An 11671-nucleotide genomic window follows, 5' to 3' on the forward strand; every position below is an offset into this window, starting at 1 on the left:
CATATATAGATATATAGATACATATGCATGCACACACCGGGCAGGAAGGAAGGCACCATCCGATCCCTCCCGGCAGAGGGCCATAGATAGGATTTTAAAAATTATATATATGTATATCTATATATAATAATAATAATAATAATAATAATAATAATAATAATAAAATTATATATATATATATATATATATATATATATATATATATAGAGAGAGAGAGAGAGAGAGAGAGAGAGAGGAACTGTTTGGGAAAGTTCCTATTTTGCAACCTGGGTGCCAGAGCTGTCTCTATTTGGCTCAATGTGCAAAAGGAAGCGGGTGCCAAATGCAAGCGAAGGACGAATGCAGCAGAACGGAGAAAGGAAGGAAAGAAGTAGGTCAGTAAGCAATTACGGCCTGTCAGAGGGAATCACCGGGATGTACGAGGTGGAGGGGGCCCATCCATTTACCGTCCTCACGGCACCCTTCACAGACGCAAAGCCGTAAAAACAACAACAACAACCACTTATAGTCCGGGCCCGCAACTGCCTGGCCCTCTGCTTAGAGGGTTCAAAGCCCTGCTGGCCAAAGACGGACCTCAATAAGGAGTGGACACACATATACATAGATGTATACATACATATATATATATATATAAAAGAGTAATGGCATCACGGCAGCGGACAAAACAACAAAAGTAAACACCCCACAACCTCAAAAATTGACATCACAACCCCTCATCCATGCCTCTAGGTTGATACAACAAAAAGAAAAGAAAAATAAATTCCTAATTAGAGGGAGAGGAATAATAGTTTTTATCCAATCGCTGCCAGTTACAAGGCTAAGCTCCACCCACTTGGTCTCCTAGCAACCCACTCAGCCCAGTGTTAATAAAATAATGATAAAAAAATAAATACAAATAATACAATAAAAAATTATAAAAAACACTAAAATAATTAATACAATAAAATACTATAACAAAATGACTAAAAATAATACAACAAAATAATAAAATATAATAAATAAAAAAGATAAGTGACAATAAAATTAATTTAAAAAAAAATACAAATAACGTCAAATAAAAATTCCACAACAAGTTTTAACCGATACCACCACCACTTTGCCACAGCAACGCGTGGCCGGGCACAGCTAGTATATATATATATATATATATATGCAGGCACTGTTTGGGAACAGTCCCTACTCTGCTTCACTTTAATGAAACTCAATGTTGTCGTTCTTAATTGAGACTTAATGAATTAATACAAGAGAGCGGGAACAGGCCCCGAGGTCCACCGGGCTTGATTCGGAAAGACAGGCGGGCACACAAAGGACACCCAGGCCCAAACTTCTCCCACTTTTCTCCAGTTTGCAAAGTCAACCAGGGTTGCATCTGCATTGAGGTAGCGAACCTATATATATATATATATATATATATATATATATATATGTAATACAATATCATACTAATAATATAATATTAATTATATACAGTATATACAATATATTGTGTGTATTCTATATATATAAAAGAGTGATGGCATCACGGCGACCCACAAAACAAAAAAACTACAGGCCCCCCAACCTCCAAATTTGACAACACAACCCATCATCCATGCCTCTAGGTTGATACAACAAAAAGGAAAAGAAAAATAAAGTCCTAATTACAGGGAGAGGAATAATTGCTTTTATCCAATTGCTGCCAGTTAGAAGGCTAAGCTCCTCCAACTTGGTCTCCTAGCAACCCAATAAAAACAATAAAAAACACTAAAAAATTGATACAATAAAATACTATAATCACAGAAAATAACTAAAAATAATACAAGAAAATAATAAAATATAATAAATAAAAAGATAACTTACAATAAAATTAATTTAAAATATGCAAATAACGTCAAATAAAAATTACACAACAATTTTTAACCAATACCACCACCACTTTGCCACAGCAACGCGTGGCCGGGCACAGCTAGTATATATATAATATTGATATATTGTATATACTAATAATATACTGTATCTATCTATATATATAAAAGAGTGATGGAATCATGGCGACCGGCAAAACAACAAAACTAAACACCCCACAACCTCGAAAACTGACAGCACAACCCCTCATCCACGCCTCTAGGTTGATACAACAAAAAGAAAAGAAAAATAAGGTCCTAATTAGAGAGAGAGGAATAAGCTCTGCCCACTTGGTCTCCTAGCAACGCACTCAGCCCAGGGGACAGGCAGTTAGGCCTCACTTAGGCCTCATCCACACTGCCTATAAAATACAGATTATCAGATTTGGATTATATGGCAGTGTAGACTCAAGGCCCTTCCACACAGCTATATAACCCATTTATAATCTTATATTATCTGCTTTGAACTGGATTATCTTGAGTCCACACTGCCATATAATCCACTTCAGTGTGCATTTTAGAACGGGCCTCATATCATCCAGTTCTAAGCACATAATATAAGATTATCAATATACAGTAGAGTCTCACTTATCCAACATAAACAGGCCGGCATAATGTTGGATAAGCGAATATGTTGGATAATAAGGAGGCATTAAGGAAAAGCCTATTAAACATCAAATTAGGTTATGATTTTACAAATGAAGCACCAAAACATTATGGTAGACAACAAATTTGGCAGAAAAAGTAGTTCAATACACAGTAATGCTATGTAGTAATTACTGTATTTACGAATTTAACACCAAAATATCATGATATATTGAAAACATTGACTACAAAAATGTGTTGGATAATCCAGAACGTTGGATAAGCGAGTGTTGGATAAGTGAGACTCTACTGTACTTAGATAATATTGATAATAATATAAGGTAACTAGCTGTGCCCGGCCACGCGTTGCTGTGGCGAAGTATGGTGGTATGGGAAATAAAGTATTGAGGAATTGGTGGTAGTTAAGGTAAAGGGTTCCCTGGGCTGAGTGGGTTGCTAGGAGACCAAGTGAACAGAGGTTAGCCTTCTAACTGACAGCAATTGGATAAAAACAATTATTCCTCTCCCTCTAATTAGGACTTTATTTTTCTTTTCTTTTTGTTGTATCAACATAGAGGCGTGGATGAGGGGTTGTGATGTCAATTTTCGAGGTTGTGGGGTGTTTACTTTTGTTGTTTTGTCCGCTGCCGTGATGCCATTACTCTTTTATATATATAGACTAGCTGTGCCCGGCCCCGTGTTGCTGTGGCAAAGTGGTGGTGGTATTGGTTAAAAATTGTTGTGTAATTTTTATTTGAAGTTATTTGTATTTTTTAATTAATTTTATTGTAAGTTATCTTTTTATTTATTATATTTTATTATTTTCTTGTATTATTTTTATTTATTTTCTGTTATTATAGTATTTTATTGTATTAATTTTTTAGTGTTTTTAATTATTTTTTAGTGTTTATTATTATTTTTTATTGGGTTGCTAGGAGACCAAGTTGGAGGAGCTTAGCCTTCTAACTGGCAGCAATTGGATAAAAGCAATTATTCCTCTCTCTCTAATTAGGACTTTATTTTTCTTTTCTTTTTGTTGTATCAACCTAGAGGCATGGATGAGGGGTTGTGATGTCAATTTTCGAGGTTGTGGGGTGTTTACTTTTGTTGTTTTGTCCGCTGCCGTGATGCCATCACTCTTTTATATATATAGATAGATACAATATCAGACTAATAATATAACAGACACCCCACTTGCTTGACTCCCATCAGATCTTATCAAGCTGCCGTTTGCACACAGATGCAGGCCAAACGTCAGGAGAGAGTGCTGCTGGAACACATCGAAAACACAGCCCGGAAAACCCACAGCCACCCAGTGATTCTAGCCATGGAATAGATTTGTTCCAAGGCCAAAACGGCATAGGAATGCAGCCTATTTGGAGCAAAAGGAATGTTATTTTGGTGACTTTGGGAAAGAAAAACAAACAAAACACCGCCTGCAATTACTTTAGAGGCAAAATTAGACCCGGTTCGAACCTTGTTTACTCCCTAAAGCGCTATTTTGGAAGCAAGCCGCATTTAGGGCGCTTTTTCTGGATTTCTACGCTCGAATCGGATGCATTTAAACCGCACGCATGTTGCAAAAAGGGAACGATGAATTATTCACCGCTTTCCGCTCCAAAACCAAAGCCGCGCTCTATTTATTTAAGCCGCATCGAGCGCTGTCGTATCGAACGGCTTTGTGCGGAAACGCAGGCAAACCGACAAAACAATTCAATCACGGAAGAGGGGCCCCCAAAGGACATCCAGTCTGACCCCGTTCGGCCGGGCAAGAAAAGCACAACAGTAATAGCAATCATCATCATAATCATCATATAATAGTATATGGAGATATATATATATATATATATAACATAAAAATATAATATATATAATATTTGGCCAGGCAAGAAAAGCACAACAGTAATAGCAATAATCATAATAATCATCATATAATAGTATATGGGGATATATATATATATATATAAAATATAACATAAAAATATAATATATATAATATTCGGCCAGGCAAGAAAAGCACAACAGTAATAGCAATCATCATAATAATCATCATATAATAGTATATGGATATAACATTAAAAATATTATCTATTTATGAATTTGTTACCCATAATGTGCACCGTACACTTTCCTTATCCACTATTGCAACCTCATTGTTTTTAACCTGATGTTTTAATTCTGCGTTGTGTTTTTTAACTTATTGTGTATATTTTTTATTGGTTTTTGTTTTTGTCCTGATGTTTTATATTTTATCATTGTTTGTATTTTGATTTTGCTGTAAGCCGCCCCGAGTCCCCTTCGGGGGAGATGGAGGCGGGATACAAATAAACTTATTATTATTATTATTATTAATATGGATATATAATGTAATAAATGGATATATATAATATATAGTATAATATATGAATATATATAGTATAACATATGGATATATATAATATATAGTATAATACAGAGATATATGTAATATATAATATGGTACAATATATGGATATATAATATATGGATATATATATCTAGTATAATATATTGATATAATATACAGTAGAGTCTCACTAATCCAAGCTAAACAGGCCGGCAGAAGCTTGGATAAGCGAATATCTTGGATAATAAGGAGGCATCAAGGAAAAGCCTATTAAACTTCAAATTAGGTTATGATTTTACAAATTAAGCACCAAAACTTCATGTTATACAACAAATTTGACAGAAAAAGTAGTTCAATACGCAGTAATGTTATGTTGTAATGACTGTATTTACGAATTTAGCACCAAAATATCATGATATATTGGAAACATTGACTACAAAAATGGCTTGGATAATCCAGAGGCTTGGATAAGCGAGGCTTGGATTAGTGAGACTCTACTGTATATATAACATATAGTATAATATAGGGATATATATAATATATAATATGGTATAATATATGGATATATAATGTAATATATGGTTATATATAATATGTCGTATAATATAGGGATATATGTAATATATAATATGGTATAATATATGGATATATAATGTAATATATGGATATATATAATATGTAGTATAATATAGGGATATATATAGTATATGAATATATATAATATGGTATTATATATATATATATAGTATAACAGGGATAGGTATGATATATAATATATGGATATATTTAATATATATATATTATATGGAGATATATATATAATATAATCTATATGGATATATATTATATTTATCCATATGTTATACATATATATATATCCATCTATTATACTATATATTATATAGGGTGTATATATATGGTATAATTTATGGATATATATAGTATAACATGGATAGATATGATATATAGTATAATATATGGATATGTATGATATATAGCATATGGATAGGTATAATATATGGATATAGAAATATATATTATATGTATGATCAATTATACTATATATTATATAGTGTGTATATATATGGTATAATTTATGGATATATTATATATATATATATATATGGTATAATTTATGGATATATTAAAAATATAATATATATGGATATATGAGATATAGTATAATAGATGGATATATATATATATAATATAGTATAATAGATGGATATATATATAATATAATAAAATTTTGCACATAATAAAAGTGAAAACTTATATGTGTTTATGTGACTGGAGTGTCCACTTTGGTGTTGTGTCCACTCCAATGGCATTGCAGGTTATGGCGAGCGCCATAAACATTTTCCAAGAGCCTTGACATTTGCATAACCCCGCCCACTGCCTCCCATAACAATAACAACTTCCCATTCACAAAAACCCATGACTCAATGCTGCCATCTGGTGTCCGGAGAAGGGAAACACATTTTGGTCTTTTATCAAAAGTTTTATTCAAATTTCTCGACCCCCCCCCAAAAAAGACATATATGTATATATATATATATAAATATATATATCACGAAACCGAAAACCCTGGAAATAGGACTAATTTAGACCCGTTTGTATCCGAGACCATGATGAAGAAAACGTTCCGACTCCAACGCCCATCGTCCCCAGAAAGGAGGGAAGGTCTCGAAAATTGACCATTTTTTTGGGGGGGGGGCAAAACCTGAATTCTTAAAAAAATATATACTGTAAGGGCGCCCAGTCCCGTTGGGTTTGAAGCCAAGGTCCCAAAGTCCGTAAGCGGAAGAGGATGAGGATGATGGTGCTCGTGGTGGGGGCTCAGGCTTCCTCGTCCTCTTCCTCATCCTCATCCTCTTCCTCCCCTTCGTCTTCCGCTTCCCGTTTCCGCTTCTCGCCTTGAGGGAGGTCTGCGGGGCGGAAAGAGGAACCCACCCGTCAATCAACATATCCATCCGTCAATCAAACCATCACAATATAGAATACAGCCCACATTTGAGCCTCAAAGTCTCCAGGGTCAATGCAGGTTGCCAACATCAACAATGTGTCAGAAAATAATAATAATAATATGCTGTGTCATAATAAAATAATAATAATAATAATAATTGCCAACAACAAGTCAGAATAATAATAATAATAATAAACATTGCCAACAAGTCAGTAAAATAATAATAATAAACATTGCCAACAGTAAAATAATAATAATAATAATAAACATTGCCAACAATAACAAGTCAGTAAAATAATAATAATAATAATAATAACATTGCCAAAAAGTCAGTAAAATAATAATAATAATAATGATAATAATAAACATTGCCAACAGTAAAATAATAATAAGGCATTATTATTATTGGGACTCCCCTCTAATGTTTACATTTGAATTATTATTATTATTAGTATTGCAAGGCCTGGACTCTTGGGTTTAAGGCATCGATATTGGGACTCCCCTCTAATGTTTACATTTGAATTATTATTATTATTAGTATTGCAAGGCCTGGACTCTTGGGTTTAAGGCATCGATATTGGGACTCCCCTCTAATGTTTACATTTGAATTATTATTATTATTAGTATTGCAAGGCCTGGACTCTTGGGTTTAAGGCATCGATATTGGGACTCCCCTCTAATGTTTACATCTGAATTATTATTATTAGTAGTATTGCAAGGCCTGGACTCTTGGGTTTAAGGCATCGATATTGGGACTCCCCTCTAATGTTTACATCTGAATTATTATTATTAGTAGTATTGCAAGGCCTGGACTCTTGGGTTTAAGGCATCGATATTGGGACTCCCCTCTAATGTTTACATCTGAATTATTATTATTAGTAGTATTGCAAGGCCTGGACTCTTGGGTTTAAGGCACCGATATTGGGACTCCCCTCTAATGTTTACATTTGAATTATTATTGTTGTTATTATTAGTAGTACTGTTATTATTATTAGTAATGCAAGGCCTGGACTCTTGGGTTTAAGGCACGGATACTGGGACTAACTTCTAATGTTTACATTTGAATTATTATTATTATTATTAGTAGTAGTATTCGTATTGCAAGGCCTGGACTCTTGGGTTTAAGGCCTAAGATTTACATTTGAATTATTATTATTAATATTACTATTGCAAGGCCTCGATTCTTGAGTTTAAGGTCTAATGTTTACATTTGAATAATAATAATAATAATTAGTATTGCAAGGCCTGGACTCCTGTGTTTACGGCCTAATGTTTATATTTGAATTATTATTATTATTATTATTAGTAGTAGTAGTTGTAGTAGTAGTATTGCAAGGCCTGGACTCTTGGGTTTAAGTCCTAATGTTTATATTTGAATAATAATAATTATTATTATTATTAGTAGTAGTAGTAGTAGCAGTAGTATTGCAAGGTCTGGACTCTTGGGTTTAAAACCTAATATTTACATTTGAATAATAATAATAATAATAATAACAACAACAATAACAATTAGTAGTAGTAGTATTGCAAGGCCTGGACTCTTGGGTTTAAGACCTAATGTTTACATTTGATTAATAATAATAATAATAATAATAATAATAATAACTAGTATTGCAAGGCCTGAACTCTTGAGTTTAAGGCGTAATGTTTACATGTGAATAATAATAATAATAATAATAATAATAATAATAACAACTAGTATTGCAAGGCCTGGACTCTTGAGTTTAAGGCCTAATGTTTACATTTGAATAATAATAATTATTATTATTATTATTATTATTATTATTATTATTATTGCAAGGCCTGGACTCTTGGGTTTAAGGCTTAATGTTTACATTTGAATAATAATAATAATAACAACAACTAGTATTGCAAGGCCTGGACTCTTGGGTTTAAGAGGCCTAATGTTTACATTTGAATAATAATAATAATAATAATAATAATAATAATAATAATAATAATAAGTATTGCAAGGCCTGGACTCTTGGGTTTAAGGCCTAATGTTTAAATTTGAACTATTATTATTATTATTATTAGTATTAGTATTGCAAGGCCTGGACTCTTGGGTTTAAGGCCTAATGTTTACATTTGAATAATAATAATAATAATAATAATAATAATAACAACAACAACTAGTATTGCAAGGCCTGGACTCTTGGGTTTAAGGCCTAATGTTTACATTTGAATAATAATAATAATAACTAGTATTGCAAGGCCTGGACTCTTGAGTTTATATTTGAATAATAATAATAATAATAATAATAACAACAACAACTAGTATTGAAAGGCCTGGACTCTTGAGTTTAAGGCCTAATGTTTATATTTGAATAATAATAATAATAATAATAATAATTAGTAGTAGTAGTATTGCAAGGCCTGGACTCTTGAGTTTAAGGCCTAATGTTTATATTTGAATAATATTAATAACAATTATTATTAGTAGTAGTATTGTAAGGCCTGGACTCTTGGATTTAAGGCCTAATGTTTACATTTGAATTATCACTATTATTATTATTATTATTATTAATAATAATAATAATGAGCCTTATTCTAGGCCTGGTAAGGCCTGGTCTGTGGGGCTGAGGCCTAGCTGTGGGCCCAATATAGACGCGTGTCTGCCTCCCAGACGCCTCCCGGAGACACGTGTCTCCTATTCCCAAGGAAAAGCGGCTTCTCCTCCCTTCACACAGGCCTCGACCCAGACACGTGTCTCCTGAGGGAAATCCTTACCTCGGCGGGCTTCTTGTTCCGGAGCTCCAGCGTGAGGCGCTTCTTCATCTCCATGGCGGGAGGGAAGGAAGGGAGAAAAGAAGGAGGCAGGGCCCGGAGAAGGCGAGGCCTCGGCCTTTCCTGCCTTTTTTCCGCCGCCTCCGAGGCCTCAGTTCCGGAGGCAGACGACGCGGCGAGGCGGGCCTCTTCTGCGGCCTGGAGCGCCCCCTGGCGGCCGGGAAGGCACACCGCGCCGCGCCTGGCTCGGCCACGCATGCGCCACAGCGGCCCCTCGCGGCAGACACCCTGCATTGCAGCGCCATTCGGACTCACTCTAACACAGGCCAAGAACAAGGCACGACCGTCAAGGCAGAGGCCCGGAATTTAATGCCCAAGCTACCCATGGAGCCCTGGGGTGGTTTCCCTTAGGCCTGGACCCTTGACCGGCGCATGAACCATGTGATCCTCCTCCTCCTCCTAGGATATATTTATTATTACCATAATTTATTATGATACTACATTATTAAATTTATTTATTATTATATTTATTTTTATTTATTACTATATTTATTATTATATTTATTATGATTAACAAATAATAATTATCTATCTCCACTATTGCTCGGCCCAGGGGACCCAAAACCGGCGCATGAACCATGTGATCCTCCTCCTTCTATGATATATTTATTATTACTATAATGTATTATGATATTCCATTATTATATTTATTATGTTTATTATGATTAACAAATAATAATTATCTATCTCCACTATTGCTCGGCCCAGGGGACCCAAAACCGGCGCATGAACCATGTGATCCTCCTCCCTCCTATGATATATTTATTATTACTATAATTTATTATGATATTGCATTATTATATTTATTTATTATTATGTTTATTATGATTAACAAATAATAATTATCTATCTCCACTATTTCTCTGCCCAGGGGACCCAAAACCAGTGCATGAACCATGTGATCCTCCTCCTCCTATAATATTTATTATTTATTATTATTATATAAACCGGCACATGAACCATGTGATCCTCCTCCTCCTATAAATATTTATGTATTATTATATAAACTGGCACATTAACCATGTGATCCTTTTTCCTCCTATAACATTTATTATTTATTATTATCATATAAACCGGCGCATGAACCATGTGATCCTCCTCCTCCTCCTCCGATTATTTTTGTTTATTATTATATTTTTTATTATATTGTATTATTATTTTACTCATTATTATTTGTTATCATAGATCTCTCCAGGGTTGCTCGGTGCAGGGAGCCCAAAACCGGCGCATGAACCGTGTGATCCTCCTCCTCCTCCTCTAATGTCTTTATTACCGTATGCTTCTTCTTATATTGTATTATGATAATATTCATGATGATCTGTCGAGTGAGCGAGCCAAGCCCTGGAAAGGGAAAGCGGGGCCGGCCGGCCTGGCAAGACGGATGGGCCTCTTGCGCCATCCACCGCTTGCGCAAACCGCCCCGGGAGAGGCTCATCCGCCCCCAGAGGTGCCAAATAAAGTGATTATCTCCATGCAGATGAGGTTAAGGTATCGCTGACACCTTGGGAACCTCCCGCCGCTGCCTTTCGCACCCGCCCCCACAGCCCTTTCCTTGGGAAAAGAGCAGCAGGAGGAGGAGGAGGAGGAGGAGGATCACACGGTTCCTGTGCCGGATTTCGGTTCTCTGGGCCGAGCAATACCGGATGACTGACAATAATGAGTAACAATGAATATTATAATAATACAATATAATAATAAGCACACGACAATTAAATACATTAGAGGAGGAGGAGGAGGAGGAGGATCACACGGTTCATGCGCCGGTTTTGGGTTTTCCATGGGCCAAGCAAACATAGAGAGCGATAACAACAAATAATAATAATAATAATGAATATAATCATAATAATACAATATAATGATAAAGTATAATAATATATATCAGAGGAGGAGGATCACACGGTTCATGCGCCAATTTTGGGTCCCCTGGGCCAAGCAACTGTGGAGAGGTCTATAAGAAAAAATAATAATAATGCCTATAACAGTAATAATACAGTAGAGTCATAAAAATATAACAATAAAAATACCAATGAAATAAAATAATAAATATAAATAGCAATAATATATAATTCTAGGAGGAGGAGGATC

General features: G+C 34.7%; 1 protein-coding gene across 1 annotated transcript in view; it reads right to left on the reverse strand.

The window, feature by feature from the left end:
* Positions 1-9835, reverse strand: part of angptl4 (angiopoietin like 4) — a 32654-nt gene extending 22819 nt beyond the window's left edge. Inside the window, exon 1 of the mRNA XM_062958904.1 lies at positions 9530-9835. Within this exon, the coding sequence (XP_062814974.1) occupies positions 9530-9820 (291 nt within the window). The 5' untranslated portion in view covers positions 9821-9835. The remainder of the gene's footprint in view (positions 1-9529) is intronic.
* Between the last annotated feature and the right edge of the window lie 1836 nt (positions 9836-11671).

The sequence above is a fragment of the Anolis carolinensis genome, unplaced genomic scaffold (assembly GCF_035594765.1).
Source record: "Anolis carolinensis isolate JA03-04 unplaced genomic scaffold, rAnoCar3.1.pri scaffold_7, whole genome shotgun sequence".
Lineage (NCBI taxonomy): Eukaryota > Metazoa > Chordata > Lepidosauria > Squamata > Dactyloidae > Anolis > Anolis carolinensis.